The following is a 20,421-nucleotide window of genomic DNA, read 5'->3' on the forward strand; positions in this document are numbered from 1 at the left end:
CACCAGAGAAGTCCCTGATGTTAGTTACTTTTCTTACTCAAGAAAACAAAATGCCCTGGAGACAGAAATGGCAACTCACTCTAGCATTCTTGCCTGAGAAATACCATGGACAGAGGAGCTTGGTGGGCTACAGTCCACAGGGTGGCAAAAGAGCTGGACACAACTTAGCAACTGAACAACAACTGTGTTTTACACATCAGAATGCCAAAAATCCGGAATTTCTATTTTTGTGCAGCAATGTTGTAAGAAAACAGCATTCTCCTGCGTTTATGCTGGGCATGCAAAATGGGACAATCGCCGTGTAAAGCAATTTGACAATATCTATTAAAATTAGAAATACATATGCCCTTTGACTCACCAATTTTATTCCTAGAAATTTAATGTACACATATACTACTCATGTGTATATTCAGTGCAGCATCCTAACAGCAAAAGACTGGGAACAACCAAATGTCTATCAATAGGAGACTTGAAAAAGCTAGCATGGTTCTTTTGTAATACAACTGTGAGAAACAGAGGGGGGAAAAAAAAAAAAAACAAATGCCATAACAGAGAAAGCTGAGTAATAAAAGTACGAAGAAACAAATAAAACGTACATACCGCATAATTAGGCTCACTTTAGTCTAAACTATTATAGAATATCCCAGTCAAGAAATCAATTATCCTTAAGAAGTTGAAAACTTAAAGAGACATAATACACATTTACGTAATATTTTATTTGCTGACCTCTCTGAAACATGCCAAAATTCATACAGTTAATGGAACCTTGCATATTGAAACGCTGGTCAACACAACAGATTCCAAACAAAAGAATATTTTAATGTAGGAATCAACATATTATATTTAGGTTGGTAAAATTAATTGCAAATATAAGATAAATGTCAAATAATATATTTCTGGTTTAAAGGAAATAGTTGTGACAGTCATGCTTAATACCTTGGTTAAGTAAAGACAGAAATGGGCTGGGGTATCAGAGGTATGCAAAAATTTAACAGTTCAGATAATCTTTAGCCCTTCTGAGAAAAGATAGATGGCAAATATGTGGCAAATATTTCTGTAATATAGTAATTTCAATCTATTAGTGATCATTCTGTTCATGCATTTAAAGTAACTGCAGATGTTTCAGAGCACTGAAAATTAGATTCAAAGTAAGTCTTTGCTCAACAAGTTAATGATAATATGAATCCCTTATATTTAAAAATATAGCTTAAATTTGTAAAGTTTAAGGTAAAGCATACTTGTTTGCATAATTATTTTTAGATATAATTGAGACTACACTACTATATATAATCAGCTATATTGCTGTGCACAGTTAATTCCAGTTACCTTATTTTATATTTGCTGGTCATCAACAGCACAAAATTTATGCTCTGAAAAAAATACATCAATCTAGCAAAACAATTATATTCAATTTTCTTTTAAACACAGATTAACTAAATTTAAGGAAGAACTAGCTTTTCTTAATCTCATTTTCAAGTTACTGATACAAACTTAACAGCGAGTAATTATTTATTTTGCTTAACACCAAATAATCTACAAAAAGTTTCCAAGATAGATGCATTTCTTGTTCAATCTCCAAAAAATAAATAAAGGCTTTCTAACTGAAAGCATTTACATTCCTGGCTCTCTAAAGTAAACATTAAAAAACAAAGTACAAAAAAAATGATCTCTTGGCTTCTGAACAGCCCACTTCGTTACATAAAGTATTTTCTCTCCCAATACTTTTTCAAATTCAAAAGATATTTACTTCCTAAGAACATAACAGTCTTCATTTCAAACCATTCAGTCCGTTTCCATGGCAACACTGCGGGATTCCTTGGCCACCATAAGCCGCATTAGTTGACTGTGGAATTTCTCAATCTTCTTTACATCTTGAGCTTGGTCTGTTCTATACACCAAACACTGTCAGGAATTTTAAAAGCACACATTAACTATGTAAAACTAGATTACTAACGACATAGCAAACATATTCTTGGGTAAAAATCTGAGTCCTTCCCTACCACTGTTTTGCTTTACTTCCTCCAGAGATCATTCAAGTTTCCAGGTTCCCACAATTACATTCCTTAAGTTTAGTATTTTATAATATTTAAAATGCCACTGCTATGGACAAAAAACAAAATGCACTCTATTCAAAGCATCTCAAAAATGATCAGTAGACTAATGTAATCAAATTCTGCCATGGTCTGATGAGAAAAATTAAAGGTTGGAATCAGGTAATTTCTCCCTGGGATCTGGTTATAAGTGATTCTATAGTTATAGTGGGAAAAGCATATACATTTTAGGATCTCTTTCTCTGTTTATGAAATGGGAAGTGTATGGTTAATGATAATCTTTTAAAAATCAGGAATTCCTTGCTTACTGCTGGTTGCTACCTACATCAAGCTAGATAAATTTGTTCAACCTTGATTTCTGGTATTATTTATAACTTTTAAACCAATCCAAACTCTTCCTTGCTTTACATTCAATTCTTCATCTAGAATCTTCCAAATTATCAAACTTAAGGCGGCAGTCTCATTTTGTAACACAAATCCATTTTTTTTCAGCCCATCTTATGGATTCATATGAGTTTTAAGCAATGGGAACTTTGTGATCCTGCAGTAATATTCATCAACTTAAACTGATTTGTTGGAGTTCAACTTGATCGTACTGTCAACTTAAAAAAACCGCACATCAGAGTCATGAGTTAAAAGTTTTATTTGGGGCAATATGAGGACTGCAGCCCAGGAGACAGCACCTCAAACAGCTCTGAGAGACTGTTCCAAAGACAAAAGGAGAAGGACAGTATACATCCAATTCTGGTGAAGGGGGAGTACATGCAATCAAGCATGTTTATTTTTTAGAAAGTTTCTGCTGGTCTCATGACGCTTCTGCCTGTCGTGAGAAACAGTCATCACCATGAAAGATTTTAGTGCTTTTCTAGATACAAGGAGATATAAGAACTGGGCTCAGAAAATCAGCTCCTGAGAATATCTAACTATCTGAAGACCTGTCCTGCCAGGTTTCGGGGAGCAGAGAGTGCCTCATTTCTGTTCTCCATCATGGGCTCCTTCAAGGGGCGCTGGAGGTCAGCAGCTGCAGCAGCACATGATTTAATCCTTGTAGAGGTAGATGGCAAGTGCCAATTTGTGGTTGACAATGCGCAACTGATTTGAATTCATACAGCCCTTAAACCACTTACTTAGAAAAGTTCACACATTGTACAAATCTGTCTAACAATCTTATAAAGTGGCCATAATCATCTCCAGAGTTTCAATTTTAGTGTATGTACTATAGGAGAACATATACCTTCTCACTACAGTTTGACATAGAAAGAGGTCCAAAGAAAACAATATTATAAATCAGACATGGAATTAGAAACAGAAGATGCATAAATGGGACTATAAAAAAGTCAAAGCTCTAAGATAATAAAGTCTAAGAAGTTTTCTAAGCCATTAAAATGAATTACTGAGGGAAGTATACAAACTTTTCTTTAAAAATCATTAGAAAATAGATTTTTTCATTGGAGTTGGTTCACACATTTATTATTTAGTATGATGGATTTGATTCTATCTTTGGTCCCTTCTAGATAAGGACTAATTCTCAGTAGTTTTAAGAAAGGGAACAAAAAGAATCCTTTATACTTAGATCTTATCACAGAAATCATTAATGTTAAAGTTCTTTCCAGTATTGCTTACCATGGATCTTTAACTATATTTAATCATTACCAGAGGCCAAAAGTCATCATTTGGAGGTAAAGTCTTTTGTATTGAATTCAATTCTGCATTTTCCTCTATTTTTAAAGCAGAACATACCAATTTCTCTTCAGTAGACATATCTATCCACTCTGTGAAAATCACAAGTAACATTTTTCTCAATGTGAATGCTCAGGATTCAAGTATACATTTATTGAACCTACTAAGTGGCAGGCACTAGTGCTAAGCACTTTCACATATTTCATTTACTTTGTACAACAACCCAATTAGATGAGCAGACTATTACTATGGCACTTCACAGATTAAGGCCCCCAAAGCCAAACTTTTGGCCTGATCTTCCCCAAGACTAAAATGCTGTTAGATTGCTAAGCTAGGATTCAAATCTCCTCAACCTAGGTTTAGCACACAACAGCTCAATTTACTGCTTTTTCGCATTTCACACTCACCAAACTCAATAGGTTCTTAGAAGATATGACACTAATTTAAAAAGATCTGACTTCATGCAACCTCATAATGGAACCCTGAATACAAATACAGTAAAAGATACGACCGAAAGTCATTTTTAAAGTCACTATGAGATTTTTAAAAGAGTTAATCCATTAAAAGAAATGCTTGCTAGGTACCCTTTGGGTCAGGACTAGTCACCTCAAATACAGTAAGACTATCACTCATCTATTCTTGTTATTTTGAAGCCCACAACCTATTAAAAGTCAAATGTGATTAAAAAAAAAATTGTGAAACAGCATAAAAAGAGGCAGAAATAAAAACAAGAAATGAAGCAGTCCTTCTGAGATGGGTTTTGAAATATAAGCAGTTGGCTTGTCACATGGGGGCAGGGGTGGGATTCAATACTGCAAAGATGGAGACAGACTTGTTCAAAAGCTCAGAGGCCTAAGACTGCATGGCATATTAAAGGAGCCCTTAAGTAACATAAAAAGACAAGAGATTAGAGGGGATGTGAGGGTGGAGTTTACATTATGAGTGATGAGAAGCCACTAAAGATTGTTAAGCAGGGTAGTAAGAATCCAATTTGCATTTTTAGAAATCACTCTGGCAGGACAGTAGTATTAGGACAACTGAAGGACGAACTGGAAGCAGGGACACAGAGCTACTAGTCCAGGCAAGCGACAATGAGGCCTTAAGAGGTCAGCAATGAAGATGGAGGGTTCACGACAGGAAATGAGATGAGACCTTGAATCAATAATTCACAAATGCCCAGCAAAGCATATGGAACTTATCAGAGGATCAAAATACAAGTTTTTCAAATGAAGGAATAGTAAATGTGAGAATAAGGGAAAGGAAGGGACCAAAAATGATTCCCAGGTTCTGAGCAGGTAGATGACAGTGTAATTAAAGACAGGAAGCAGAAGGAACCAGTTTGATAAGGGATGAGGACTTCATTCTAGACAGGCTAACCTTACCAAGTAGAGGAGGAAAGATGCTCAACTCAGACCTAGTCAGGAAGCCAAAAGAAAAATATGAGCTAAAGGTACAAAATTGGAAACAGACATACAAGCAGTACTGGACTTAATGGACTGATCCAGAAGTGGTAAGATGACATCAAGGACAGAATCCTGGAGAAACCAACATTGATGGGGCAAGTCAGCAAAATAACTAGCAAAGAATGAAATAAACAGAGAAAGAAAAACAAGATAAAAGGGAGCCACAGATGCCAAAATAATTTCTACAAGAAGTGGTTTTCTGTATCAAAAGCAGCCAGGAGGGGGACTTCCATGGTGGTCCAGTGTCTAAGACTCTGCGCTCCCAATGCAGGGGGCCCAGGTTGACCCCTGATCAGGGAACTAGATCCCACATGCTGCAACTAAGAACCCGAATTCTGCAATTAAGGATTTTGCATATCTCAACGAAGACCTGGTGCAGCCAAATAAATATTAAAAATATTAAAAGCAGCCAGGAGATGAAGCAAGATATGAACTGCTGGGTTTGAAAATGAAGGGGCTGCTGCTGAGCCCTCACTGAGAGCAGGTTCAGGGAAAGACTTCATGTAGAAACCACATGGCAGAGGGGTGAGAAATAAATGGGGTGAGGAAGCGACAGGAATGAGCAGACAGGGAACGAGAGAAACGCAACTACAGAGCCCGTAACTTGTGTTCAGATACCATTTACTCCTCACACATCTACAAGGAAACCTTTACCCCTGTATCTATGTTTGGTCTCTATGTTCCTTTTGTTCAGCTGTTATTAAACTAGACCTGACAAACTGTATTAATGAAGCAAGGTGAATTATCTTTCCAAGTGCCTATAAAAATAGCTTCAAGAACAAGGCTCTTGACTTGGGAATGAAACACAAAAGAAGCATTCTAATGGGTGACTTGCATAAATTCTATGTAAATAATTTCAAACAAATGATTAACTCAAACAAATCTGAAAGTATGCAACAAATAAAAATGTATACTTACAACTAAATCATCTGTTACTTTAATACACAAACTCCCATCAGAATGCCTATATTTGAGAACCACACGGGCCTGAAATAAAAATACATATTTAGAAACAGTGAACTCAGAAGACATTTCTCATAAATAATTTAGTCTTCAAGCGAGCGAAAATAGATCCTTTTAGAATAGCCAAAATATCTAAAGGTACCTTTACTGTAAACTTATCATTACTGAAATGAGGGAAAACAGCATTTTGTGCATTCCTATTGCTACAATATTTTTAAGACTTAAAAGAAAGTCAGGTATTTTATTTTCAGCCACTTTGAAAAGATGTACTGAAAATTCCCAAGGCACACCCATATTCAGAGAATGTCTTTAAGACTCTTAAGGTGGTTTGGCATTTCTTGCCAGTAAGACTATGTACTGAAGGGTATTCACAGCATGCTACCTCAAAAGTATACCACTTCAGCCAAAGGAAAGTTTTGAGCTGAAGGCAATTAGTTCTCTGCCCTTTCTGATCAAAAGCAAGACATAAATTAAGCTTTGTAAAGATTACGTAAGTTTCCAATTGTAAAGGTGTTTCTTCTCCCTGGGAAAAGAGAAGAAGGTTTGTTCCCTAAAAACCTTACCAGACAACTCTAATATTGCCCATACATTTCCTAAGCATCTTCTCAGAACGTACTCCCTCCCAGAAGCCCCAAATCTCTTTTCCTCTGTCCAACCTCCCTCCCATACTTTCCCACCCTTAAGATGGTATAAAGGTCCCAAATTCCTCCTCTTTGTGAATTTCTATGCTAAGTGTAAAGTCTTTCTATTTATTAACCTGTCTTTCGTCAGTTTAATTTGCAGAGCCCCAGTTATGAAACCTAAGAGAGTAAAAGAGAGGGTTTTCTTCTCCCCTATAATACCCACACATCTAGCCACAGAGGACTGATAGGAAAAAAAAAAAAAAAACCGGGGGGGGGGGGGGCGGCGGGGAGTAACAGAAATGGCTAGTAAAGTTCAAATCCATTTCCCAGGAGAAAGCACTGCAGTTGCAGTTCATACTTTCCATTTTCCCATGGCTCTCAAGAGGTGGACTCAGACTAATTACTCAGCAAAATCGTATCTTTCTCACGATGCCATGATATAAGACACAACTTTCCACATCTAGAATAACTCCTACATTGAGTGCCATGCTACACAGCACTTTCTGCTATTGGGTGTTCTACAGTTAGGAAGCCAAGAAAATGATTTAGATATTAGTATATTCCAATAAAAGAAAACAGCTCCCAATAGAGTTTACAACCTCCATGAATATTATTTTTATTTCTTTAAATGATGGATTCAAAACAGTGTACTGCAGCAGAGTCAAGTTTCTTATTAATCAAAAATATAATAAATAACTCTAATTTAGCTTTAGCTAGCTGTTTTAAAAATTGCTAAGTATCTACCAGACAAAACAAGAACATATATTTAAAATGGCTCCAATGCAGCACAGGACCCTCAAGATAATTCTGGAAACTAGATAAAAAGGGCTATTAGAGCTTTTTCTATAGCTTTTCTCATTATGCCTTCTACTCTCCTGGGTTTGCAAATTAAAAAAGGTCGTATCATCCTGAGATTTGTCTTGGTGAGGGAGCAAAGGGAACTCACCAAGCACTTAAGTAGGTGTAAGTATCTTTAGACTACCTAATAAGATTCTACTTATTGAGCTAGTAAATTCAGTTTTACATATTAAAAAAATTCAGCCCTCTGGAAACAAAAGGAAACCAACTTAAAAACGTACTAAGCATGACAACTATGTAAAGTTTTAACTCCTGCTTAAAAAAATACCCAGTGGCTTCATTAGGAGAAATGAGTTTAAAAACTCTTTGCAATCCCATGGACTATATAGCCTGCCAGGTGCCTATGTCCACGGGATTCTTCAGGCAAGGATACTGGAGTGGGCTGCCATGCCCTCCTCCAGGGGATCTGGAACCCGCTAAGTCTTCTGTATTGGCAGGCGAGTTCTTTACCACCAGCACCACCTGGGAAGCCCCAATTCCCTTTCTACTGGTAAATTAGAAAGCACCTAAGTTACCATGTCAGATGCCACTAAGAAGAAAAAGAAGTCAAGGTTCTTGCTTTTTTAGTAATTCAACCAACTTAAATAATCAAAACATAAGACAACATGAATTAAGTCCTAGAAAGACATACACAGGTAAAATGCTAAAAGAGGAAACAAGTAATTTAGATTGGGGGAAGGGAAAGTGTAAAAAGAATTTATGGAAATGGCTGCAGAAATGCATTTTTTGTTTTCTTTCTTTTAGGGAAGAAGTTAGGAGAAAGGCTGAAGCAGCAGTCTGAATGAAGATATGATGCATTCTGTAGCTTTCTGAGGCTAGCTAGGGATGAGGACGGTGGAAATGGTGGGAGACAAAGCCAACAAGACTGGAGAGAGGGTCAGACTGGGGCCTGGAAGATGGGACTTTTACCAGCAATCAGTGAAGAACTAGTTTTAAAACAGGAAACTGGGAATTCAATTTTTGTGTCTGAGATAGCTGCAGTATGTATGAGAGTGAAAAAGGAATTTTAAATGCAGGCAGACAAAGAGGTTATTACATGGTCCAGCAATAATACCATCTTCACTTAGAGCAGATGCAATGGAGAATGGTAAAAGGTGATAAATATGATCAAGAGAGAGAGAAGACAAAGAATTCTGTAAAACAGATCCCAAAGAGTTCTGACAAAATTTCTTTTCTTCTTTAGTTTCAGCAGTATAGACTGGTAGAAACAGCATGAACACGGTGTTTAGAGATGTGCGTTCAAATTTTAGCCTAATCTCTTAGCGATCACCAGGCAAATCATTTAATGTATCTAAGACTGTTCATTCAACTACCTCAAGGGACTGTCTTCAATTGTATACATAAATTATACAGTTAAGTGTATATACATAAAATGTCTGTCACATGGAGGGTATTCAATACAACTGTCAGTCCAGCTCTCTTCCCCCTCTTCCCCTCACCGACCTATCAAAAAAAAAATCAGTTAAAAAGCAGTGAAAGTTATCCTGAGAAGGCACAAGTTTTTAGGCCACTGGAATTTTCTGAACAGAACTCCTAGGCTCTCCCTCTCCTGCCTATTCTACACATGCTTTGTTCATAGCAATGCTCAATAATAATCATTTTATTTTCATTTTCCCTATAACTATGACCACATTCTTATAGTATTATTATTCTTACTGTGGATTTGCATATTCTTTACTATCTTTCCAAATATTTTTAGTTTACACTGTGGGTACTTCTACAAAAGTCCTGTATAGTCCTCATGGTACACTGCTTAAAGAAACAAATGATCCTATGAACAAAATCAACCAAATGGAGGAGCTAGAAATTGTGTCATAAACAAAGTACTCAATTTCACAAGTATCTAATTCATTTTATCATTTATTACTATTACATCACTTTATTGCAAAGAATGGAACTAAGAATGTTTCCGGCTTCTTGTTACTTATCTAGGTCTAAAAAGCTAGCAGGGCTTTTTAATATTTCAAATAGTATTTAGATGACAATAAATACCAAGAGGAAGAAAAATCAAGACCCAAACGCTAAATTCTTGTCCTTGCAACCTCTTTGGTTACTCACACACACACACACGGATCCCTGTAATTCATTCATGGCCCCCATAAAATTATGATAAGTCGATGTCAGAGGTTAGCTTATTATAATTTTATGGGGGCCATGAATGAATTACAGAGATCCATGTGTGTGTGTTACTCGCTCACTTTGTGTCTGACTCTTTGTGACCCTATGGACTCTAGACCAGTCCCGCCAGGCTCCTCTGTCCATGGAATTCTCCAGGCCAAGAATACTGGAGTGGGTTGCCATTCCCTTCTCAGGGGATCTACCTGACCCAGGGATCAAACACAGGTCTCCTGCATTGCAGGCAGATTCTTTACTGTCTGAGCCTCCAGTGAAGCCCACAGGGATCCACGGACCCCCTAAAACTGTTTACAAACATTTATGTGTTAAGTGCATTCTCCTGCTCTCAAAGGGCACTAACCTCCAAAATATTAAGAACCACTAATCTGCGGGAGGTAGATGCCTCCAAATTGGGGTCTTTGATGCTTTTGAACTGTGGTGTTGGAGAAGATTCTTGAGAGTCCCTTGGACTGCAAGGAGATCCAACCAGTTCATCCTAAAGGAAATCAGTCCTGAATATTCATTGGAAGGACTGATGCTGAAACTCCAATACTTTGGCCACCGGATGCGAAGAACTGACTCATTCGAAAAGACCCTGATGCTGGGAAAGATTGAAGGCGGGAGAAGGGGACGATAGAGGATGAGATGGTTGGATGGCATCACCGACTCGATGGACATGAGTCTGAGTAAGCTCCGGGAGTTGGTGATGGACAGGGAAGCTTAGCGTGGTGCAGTCCATAGGGTCGCAGAGTCGGACACGACTGAGCGACTGAACTGAACTGAAGCGCCACAGGAGGCCGAAGCTGCAGCGGGGAGGAGCCCTGCCCTTAGAGACACGTAAACCAACGATAGGGAAGCTCAGGGATTGTAGAGGGGGGAAGGCTTCTTAGAGCCCAGACTTGACCCTGATTTTGCTGATTTCAGGCTTCACTGGGCCCTTATTAAGAGAAGAGACAAAAAGAACAATCGGACTTCGCGCGGAGTCCGTCTCTCTTCACACACAGCACCTCCTAGGATGCTGCAGAAGCTCCGGAGGCCGAGCGGACGGCAGAGAAGACATCCTGACCCGGAGCTGGGACAGAGACACTGGGTCCGCCTGCGATTTACCTTCATTGGGTCGGCGAGGTAGAGTTTCTCCGCTGCGCGACTGAACTCCTCCCAAGTCTGGTACTGCGGCATCGTGGGACCGCGGCAGAAGGACAGAAAGAGACACGGCTGTGTACCGGAGGCGGCGCGGCACGGCACACCTACCTCCCTAACTCCCACAGCCGCCTACCGAGACAGGGGCCCAGACGCTCAAAGATGGTGGCGCCGCCTCGCACCAACGCCTCGCTCCATTGGCCAGCCAGGATCGTCCTTGCCCAATGGGAAGGAGGGATGTTGCCTAGGAGGCGGAGCCCCAAGCGTGTGAGTCTGGGAGAGGGTCCGAAGAGGTGAAGAGAAGGGAGACGATGGAGGTTGCCACAGCGCCTCTTGTAGGACTGGAGGAGGATCTGTCCCGCTGTCCTTCGGGCTGGACTACAACGGTAAACCCCAGGTTTCTTCAGCAAAGACAGAGCGGCTTAGTGATACGCCTACAGCTTAGTAAAAGAAAGGGGAGACATAAAGGAAGGGTGCAATGGAGAGCTTTATATGATAGACATCTGTGTCTAGAGGACGCTAACAGGGATGGCACAAGTTGAATCTTGAGAAACATGACGGGTGTTGAACAGGTGGGCAGGGCAGGACGTCGAGGCCCATTTTAGATCCGTAGTGTATTTAATGTGGTGGGCATCTCCTGGAGGAGGGCATGGCAACCCACTCCAATGTTCTTGCCTGCAGAATCCCATGGACAGAATAGCCATAGAGTTGCAAAGAGTCAGATAGGACCGAAGCGACTTAGCACGCAAGCACGTATTAGGGGCCTGGGGGAAGAATCAAGGGAAGAAATCATATCACTTAAGCCGGAAGAAATTTGAACTTTGTTCTCCAGGCTATGGAGTGAGGTAGAAGGGTATTTTTCTTTAATCAAGTTGAAGTATATTTTATGTATAGTAAAACATCAGTTTTAAGGCTTCCCTGGCGGCTCAGTGGTAAAGAGTCCGCCTGCCAATGCAGAAGGTACAGCTTCTATCTCTGGTCCCGGGAAGATCTCACATGCCGCTGAGCCCCTAAGCCCATGCGCCACAACTACTGAGACTGCGCCCCGGAGCCTGTGCGCTGAAACAAAAGAAGCCCCAGTTAGAAGCCCCAAGCACCACAACAGAACGAAGAGTAATCCCCCGCCCGCCCGAATTTGGGAAAGCCGTCACAGAGCAAGGAAGACCCAGTACCGCCAAAAATAAATAAATACAATTATAGAAAGTAAATTATACTAAACACATCGGCCCTGGACTTTGCTCTCCATTGTTCAGCAAGTGGAGAGCCGGCAGATGTTAATCACAGCAGGACGTGATATGATTAATTTTTATTTTTAGAACATGTCACAAGTGGCTGTAGGGAAGCTGAATCGGTGAAGTCCAGACTGTGCAAGGTCAAAAGTGAAAGCCTTTATTCTTTGGCCTAAGTTGGTTACCTCCTATGATTGTTTCCATGCCCTTGCTTCCCATTCAATCCCATTCCCACCACAGTGCCTTCGACTCTGTCCCCACCTCAACCCTCAAATGAAGTTGCTTTCACAAGGTCACTGACTGCTCTCAGGGTCACAGCTGCTGCTGCTGCTAAGCCGCTTCAGTCGTGTCGGACTCTGTGCGACCCCATAGACGGCAGCCCACCAGGCTCCCCGTCCCTGGGGTTCTCCAGGCAAGAACACTGGAGTGGGTTGCCATTGCCTTTTCCAATGCATGAAAGTGAAAATGAAGTCGCTCAGTCGCGTCCGACTCTTAGCGACCCCACAGACTGCAGCCCACCAGGCTCCTCCGTCCATGGGATTTTCCAGGCAAGAATACTGGAGTAGGGTGCCATTGCCTTCTCCGCTCAGGGTCACTAGTGACCTTCATATTGCCCAGTCCAGCTGACAATCCTTTCTTTTTAAAATTTTTAAAATATATTAATATATATTTATTTCTTTATTTCCTTGCACTGGGTCTTAGTTGCGGCATGTGGCACCTCTTTCTCTGATCAGGGATGGAAGCTGGGCCTCCTGCATTGGGAGTATGGAGTCTTAGCCACTGGACCACCAGGGAAGTCCCTCAATCCTTTCCTGACCAGATTATTCAACTGCATCTGAGGGCATGTGCCACTCCTTCATCCTTGAAATTTCCGAGCTGCTTGGTTTTTTTCACTCCATCCTTCCTTGCTCCTTCTTCTACCTCTTTGGTTTTTCCCTCTCTGACTCTGTCCTAGCCTCCTCCACTCTCTTGGCCCTTCAACACTGGGTCCTGAGGTATCATACTTTGATTTCACCCTCTGAGTTTTTCCTGGGAAATATTTGGGTTTTCACTTTCGCCTCTATGCTGCTTAGTCCAGGTTCTTCTGTGAGCTTCAGATTCATATCTCCAAATGCCTGCCAGGCCTTGGGCTAACTCCAGAGTTAATTTTGGGAGACGAAAACAATTTTTCAGCAAATTGAAGCAATTTGTAAGCCATAAATGTGATGCGTCCTTTTAAACTTACTTTACTATATTGCCATTTGGCAAATTATTAGCCACTCATACACCATATTTGACTGCCAGGAATTCAATAACTTTTAAGGGTCAGTGTGTTGGGCAAAATCCTTATAAACGAAAGAGGTCAGGGGTAGCGATAATAAGGCAAATTCACCCATACCTATAATTAAAGACAGGAACAGTGGCACAGTGAGGGAGAGAGAAGTCATTTCACAAGATTTAGTGCAGGAGAGAGAAGTCTTTCCACAAGATTTAGTGGTACCTGGGTTTACTCTCCCCTTCCTCCCTCTTTCCCCTAAGGAGGAAGGTCTGTTGTTGTTAAGATAGAAATGACTGACTGTTTTTGAATTCTTTCCCAGAAGCTTTTTGTCCTTCTTTGTTCTCCTCGGTTGTCTTCTAAAAGCTGGCAGCATTGGGTGTGTAGACCGTTGTAGGAGTAGGTTCTTAAGTGGGTTCTTATATTTGCAATCATAGTAACAGTCCACAGTGCTGCTGGCATGTCAGGAACTAAAGGTCATTATGTTGATTTTCATGCATTAAGCATTTGTGGAACCCTCGATACGCCAGGACTCAAAGAAGTCCCAGTTCTCTTGTGCCTTCCTAGGTCTCATGAATTCAGTGCAGCACAGTTAGAGAGAAACAAACCTGGTAAGAGAAGCCAGCAGAAAAACCGGTTTGCCCAGGAGCTGGATCCAGCATGGGGAGAGAAGGAAGCCTGAGAGCGCCCGACGAGGCCGGGCTACTTTGGCCCGGTGTCCAGTGGAGGGCAGTGGTGAGCAGATGGTCCCGCGGAGACGATCCCTGAGAGCCCACTTCAGCCTCTTCATGATCCCTGTGGAGTGCCTAACCCTGCCTTAGCTGAGGCGGGTATTGGCACGTTTTGTTTATCATTTGCTCAGTCTCAACTTTTCCTTTCCAGAAAGAGCCTTAGCTCTTACTTAACTGTCAGGAACTTCCAACCCAGTTTAATTAATTAATGATTGAGCACCTCTTCTGTGTCAGTCACCCTGCCGGGCATTCTACAGTGAAAACAAAGATGTGCCTGAGCAGCTTAAATGCTAATGTGAGCAGAGCAGGGTGTAGGTATAAGGCGAGTTTATAAACGTTCAAGACTGGAGGCAGAAACAAGCGTTTATGGGGATTCAAGCAGGTCTCAGCATCCCCTCCTCCCAGGTGTTTGGGGATGGGGCGGGTGGTCTGGAGGTAGAGACAGGAGTGACTGTGTGAAGCCCAGAACTGACTCCCAGAACCCACATCCCACGCTGCCCAGTTCTGTGGATCAGAAGCCCAGAGCTACCTAGGAACAGTGAGGGTCACCTTGAGCCTGGAGGGGGAGGGTGGGAAAGGGAGGGAAGGAGGGACACAGGCCAAGGTAGAAGGCAGGTGGAGATAGAAGTCACCCCAAGAAACAAAGCCTATTTCCAGAGCCCAGCTCAAGGGGGCTCAGCACCCTCGAGCCACGCCCACTGACAAACCCGCCCCCCCCCCCACCCCAGGCACCTGACAGAGCTCCAGGAGGCTGTCCCTCAGTGTCCTTGTTACACCCTGTTCTTAAAATGCTAACGTGCCACAGTCTGGGCAGGTAACGATCCTTCTGTTGCCGTTGTGTTGTGCTTCGTCACTCAGCCATGCTGACTCCTTGTGACCCCATGGACTGTAACCCACCAGGCTCCTCTGTCCATGGGGTTTTTCAGGCAGGAATACTGGAGTGGATTATCATTCCCTCCTCCAACAGATGCTCCCAATTCAGGGATGGGAACCACATCTTCTACATAGGCAGGCGGATTCTTTACCACTGAGCCAGTGATCCCTTTAAGGTGAAACAGATTTCAAGTAGAATGAACATACCTGAAAAAACAACAGGGGGATAAAGCCTTGTCTTGTCCAGCCATGCTGACAAGAGAGACTAGGCTCCGATTGAGTTGTGGGGATCAGAAAGGCCACCATCCATGCTGCCTCCTCTGGGGGAAGCTGGGTCAGGCCAGGACAGATGCTGCCCAACCGATGCCCTGGAGACCAGAGGGCAATGGCAGGGGCACCAGGATTCCTGAGGGGCACCAGGATTCCCTAGGCTCTTGGCTTGTCAGTTTCATCTGAAACTGATTAAAATGAAATGCAAAGCCAAGTAGCAGGGAAGAAAAGGTCAGAATTTTACCCCTGTCTGCTCTCCTCCCTCAGCACGCTGCGCTCTGGCCTGGGTCCCATCACTGCTCAGATTTCCCCTTCACCCGGGCAGCCCCGCACTGCCCAGAAACCCCAGAGAATGGTCCTATTGTAGATGAGACAAACCGAAATAGCAGCATCTTCTGTTCTCTGCCTTAGGGAGATTCACTTAAAACCCCAGAGTCCCAGATGTGGACGACAATGGAAGTTGTTGTTGCAAATTAGTGATCCTGGAACAGATGAGAGGCAGGTAGTCGGAAAGCAGCCAGGGTGGTGGGTTGGGCTGCGAAGAGAGAACAATTACACAGTCACTCCATTAACCTAATTAGTAGTCACTGGCAGGAATTCTGTTCATCACCCAAAGAAGGACCATGGGAAAGGTGGGAAAAGGGGACAGACAACCTGTGGAGGGTGACTAGGGCTGGAGTTGGGGAGGGCGGGATTGCTGCCAGAACAAAAGGTCTAGAAATAAAGCTTCATTTATTCCTAAGCTGGTAAATGTTATTTTTATCATTTTTTAAATGTTCTCATTTTTTTTTCAATTAAAAAAAGAAAAAAACTGTGCCCTAGAGCATTCGGATGAACAGTGTTTGCATTAATTAAGACATCGGATGACATCTCCACTCCGCAGCAGGCTCTGCTGTGGAAACTCTCCGGGCGGCCTGAGAAACGGTGACTGTGGGCTCTTGATTGATCACAGCTGTCATGTCCTCAGCCAGTCAGTCCAACAAGTCAGCCAATATGTCCTAAGTGTCTACCTGATACTCCCTGGAGTTCTTGGGGGGTAGGGAGTGGACACAGCATTAAGCAGGCTATGGCTGTGTGCACAACTCGTATGAGTAAGGAGAGTTTACATTCAAGTCACAAAATTCTGAGCAGAGAAGGGACAGGTTAATGGGGATGCAATCAGGAAAACCTGCACAAAGGAGCTGGATGTAAAAAAATAAAGGTCAGGGAACTTCCCTGGTGGCTCAGTGGTAAAGAATCTACCTGCCAGTGCAGGAGACCTTTCTTTGTCTGGGAAGATCCCTGATCCCTGATCTGGGAAGATCCCACATGCTGTGGGGCAACCAAGCCCGTGTGCCACAACTACTGAGCCTGTGCTCTAGGGTCCAGAAGCCACAACTACTGAGCCCATGTACCGCAACTACTAAAGCCTGTACTCCCTAGAGTCCATGCTCTGCCGCAAGAAAAGTCACCGCAATGAGAAGCCCAAGCACCGCAACCAAGAGTGGCCCCTGCTCGCTGAATCTAGAGAAAAGCCCACGCAGCAATGAAGACCCAGCACAGCCAAAAATAAATAAACAAAATTATTTTAAGAAATAAAGGTCAAATTATGACATGGAATAGGCAGGCTTTAGAATACAGAGAAGGTGTAAGTGAAGGCACAAACAGGGAGCAGATAGAGCCCTTCTCCAGGGGGAGGCTGGGGTGCTCAAAATATGGTGATATTGGTGACAGAGATGACCCATTGGGAAAGAGAGCATTGGAATGGCCATTGACATCGGGAAACATGTGAGGAAGGTCCTCCCACACCCTGTCTCTGGATTTTATCTTTTGAGAGGCCAGGGTGAGGGACTGGCCTGGGAGCTTTAGTGGCTGCCTGAGGCTGCAGGAACCAGGGCGTTGATAACTCCAGTCTTCATCAGTAAGTCAAGGGAGAAAGGGAACCCTCCCAAGTCCAGCACACTGGGTGACTATGGGAGGACAGATGGAGAAGATAAGCCCAGCCCCTGGGGAAATCTCTGAATAGGTGTCTGCCTGGCTTCTTCCCCACTTAGACCTGGGAGCTGCTGCCCCACGGCTCCCTACCCCCACCTCTCACTCTATTATCACTCTCTCCATGCGCCATTGTGCTCTCAGTCAATTTCTCTCCTGCTCTTATTCCCTTCTCACCTTTCACAGCCTTCCAGTCACTGTGAAAGAGGAAAATGGTAAAACATGCAAAGCTTTGGCTTCCGCACAAAGATGAGGTGTTCCATGTCTCTTGTGTCTGACCCGTTGCAAGCCATCTTTGTCTGATTGCTCAAGCTCCTGCGAAGCTTTGTTGCCCTTCATGGTCTGTCTTCAGGAGGCAGGGACTGGGAGGGCAGGCACTGATCTTTGACCATGCAGACAGTAAATATTTGCTGATGGCCAGTATGATGACATGTGGAGAAACTAACCCCTGCCCAAGGCTGTTAGGAAAAGATTCTTTGATCACTGACCGATGGAACTTCCGTATCCCCGGAGATGTCTCAGGCATATATGCTGGGATCTTTAAAATTGTTGTAGGCATTGGGGTGAGGGCCGGGAAACATGTCCCTATTGGCTTCTGGGCCTCCTTTCTTCTGGGTGTGGCTCACCAACCCCCTCATGGACACAGCCTTCCTTTTTCCATTCTGGTTTGAAATCACTCAGGCTCCTGGAAGGCCTTTCCTCCCTCTGCACAAGGCTGGGATAGTGTTTGTATGTGAACTGATTGGTATTCTATACCCCCTCTGCACCTGACCACACAATACCTGCCTGTTCTCAAAGCCCCAGCCCAACGCCATTCCAGCTTCTCAGGTTTCATAACTGCCCCTTGAACTGCACCTGGTCCTTCTTCCCCTGGGGCTGTGGGGTTGGAGGCCGAGTAGACTGCCACCTGGTTTACCCTCTCCCTGCTGACTGGGGTTTTGGAGACTGGCTCGCTATTGCATGAGTCAGAGAGAACCCCACGGCTCCAGGCATCTTCCAGGAGTGAGTGACCGCTCGCTCCAGGCAGGAGGAGACTAGAAGGTCTCGGGCTCACCCCTGGGCAGAGGCAGGACAGCTACTTGGGGAGTGCAAGGATGTGCACACAGGCTCTGGCATGGTGCCTGGAGAGCTTCCCAGCATCCCCTTGAGAGCCCCTGGCCCACCTCCCAGTTGAGCTCAGCTGGGAGGCTCAGGCTCAGCTCTAAGCAAGCCTGGACAGAAGTGGCCATGAAGCTCACCATGGCCAGGCAGCTCCCACTGCAAGCACAAACAGGCCTTTAAAAAGCCTCCTTGCTTTCTAGGGTAGGGGTGCGGGCAGACAAGGCAAGTGGCTGTTGGTGGCCCTGTGTCATGTCCTGATGTGGTTCCAGGTGGCCGGCGCCACCACCTCTTTTCTGTCCAGATGCGGAGGCCGAGGGGGCTCCTGGGAGAGAGCTACTTTGAACTCCTGCGCCCTGTCTTGGTGTTGGGAAGTCTTACAGCTGCTCTGCGCTGGCAGAGCCTTCTCTTGCTAACTTGGGGCTTTTTGGATCAGGGTGTTGGTGAAGCAGAGTTTTGGCAAGAGCCTTAGCAGCTGTTGCCAAGAGGAGAATGAAGGGAGATAATTAGACCTGGTAATTGGCTTGCTTTTTACTTTTTTACAGGCAACAGTGACTATGGCTGGGAGAAGAAGACACAGCAGAAAGCTGTCCTCCAGGATCAAAGCTAAGCTGTCTCAATTTTAGGGGAAAAGGCTGGTCCCCGACCAGTCCAGGACTTCCTGTCACCTCTTGCCTGACACATCCGTCTGGCTGTGAAGTGATACTCTGCATCCTATGCTATGGTACCCGGGTCCATATGGACCCCAGGACCAGACATCTTAGAACCTTGAATCCAAAGGTAACCTTTAGATGGAGTTACCGAATTCTGGCGCCTCCAAGAAGAGATGCCATGGGACCTCTTGCAAAGGGCTTTATCGAAGGCTTTTGTTTCTGGGCAGAGCTGACTCATCATTTCCCCCAGATAAGTTTGCTCTCTGGGAGGTTTCTAGGCCCCCATCCCTCCAGCTGGCCATTTCTCCAGACCAGATGGTTCATTTTAGATCTCAATTTGCAATGTGCTGCCCTTTGTGGGCACATGTTCTGGATTCATCCCAAACGGAGCAGCTGATTCACTCGGACGTTCTGGGAAGCCCTCCCCATTTGATTCCACCTCAGCACATCAGCATAGAAGCTGCGAGTCAGATTTCCAGTTTCTGTGGGGAGCCTATTGATTCTAAGCCCAGAAGTGCAGTCCTGGGAGATGACGTCAGATCTCAGGCAGGGCGCCTGGGAGCTCCGCATAGGGTCTTGAAGTGCTGGTGCTGCCTTTGGGAGGGCTGCTCCCTCAAAGTTCGTCAGAGGTGGACTCTGGTGGGATCATGACCCGTTTTGTGGCCATTTAATATTTTGGATAAAAGCAGAGGAAAGAATTCATGACCAATTTGAGCTCCGAGATTTTAAGTTTAAACAGGATGGCCTTTCTGTAGCTTCTCTCCTTCCCAGTTCAGTTCAGTTCAGTCGCTCAGTCGTGTCTGACTCTTTGCGACCCCATGAATCGCAGCACGCCAGGCCTCCCTGTCCATCACCAACTCCCGGAGTTCACCCAGACTCACATCCATCGAGTCAGTGATGCCATCCAGCCATCTCATCCTCTGTCGTCCCCTTCTCCTCCTGCCCCCAATCCCTCCCAGCATCAGAGTCTTTTCCAATGAGTCAATTCTTTGCATGAGGTGGCCAAAGTACTGGAGTTTCAGCTTTAGCATCATTTCTTCCAAAGAAATCCCAGGGCTGATCTCCTTCAGAATGGACTGGTTGGATCTCCTTGCAGTCCAGGGGACTCTCGAGAGTCTTCTCCAACACCACAGTTCAAAAGCATCAATTCTTTGGCGCTCAGCCTTCTTCACAGTCCAACTCTCACATCCATACATGACCACAGGCAAAACCATAGCCTTGACTAGACGGACCTTTGTTGGCAAAGTAATGTCTCTGCTTTACAATATGCTATCTAGGTTGGACATAACTTTCCTTCCAAGGAGTAAGCATCTTTTAATTTCATGGCTGCAGTCACCATCTGCAGTGATTTTGGAGCCCCAAAAAATAAAGTCTGACACTGTTTCCACTGTTTCCCCATCTATTTCCCATGAAGTGATGGGACCGGATGCCATGATCTTCGTTTTCTG

At 43.8% G+C, this 20,421-nt stretch overlaps 1 protein-coding gene across 1 annotated transcript; it reads right to left on the reverse strand.

The window, feature by feature from the left end:
- Positions 1-343: 343 nt before the first annotated feature.
- Positions 344-11,068, reverse strand: SRP9 (signal recognition particle 9). Its single transcript, XM_006079726.4, has 3 exons — positions 10,861-11,068; positions 6,113-6,181; positions 344-1,902 (listed from the first exon to the last, which is right to left on the reverse strand). Exons 1-3 carry the CDS (start codon positions 10,930-10,932, stop codon positions 1,783-1,785), a joined length of 261 nt encoding a protein of 86 aa, XP_006079788.1. The 5' UTR covers positions 10,933-11,068; the 3' UTR covers positions 344-1,782.
- Between the last annotated feature and the right edge of the window lie 9,353 nt (positions 11,069-20,421).

Source organism: Bubalus bubalis, chromosome 5 (genome assembly GCF_019923935.1).
Source record: "Bubalus bubalis isolate 160015118507 breed Murrah chromosome 5, NDDB_SH_1, whole genome shotgun sequence".
Classification (NCBI taxonomy): Eukaryota; Metazoa; Chordata; class Mammalia; order Artiodactyla; family Bovidae; genus Bubalus; species Bubalus bubalis.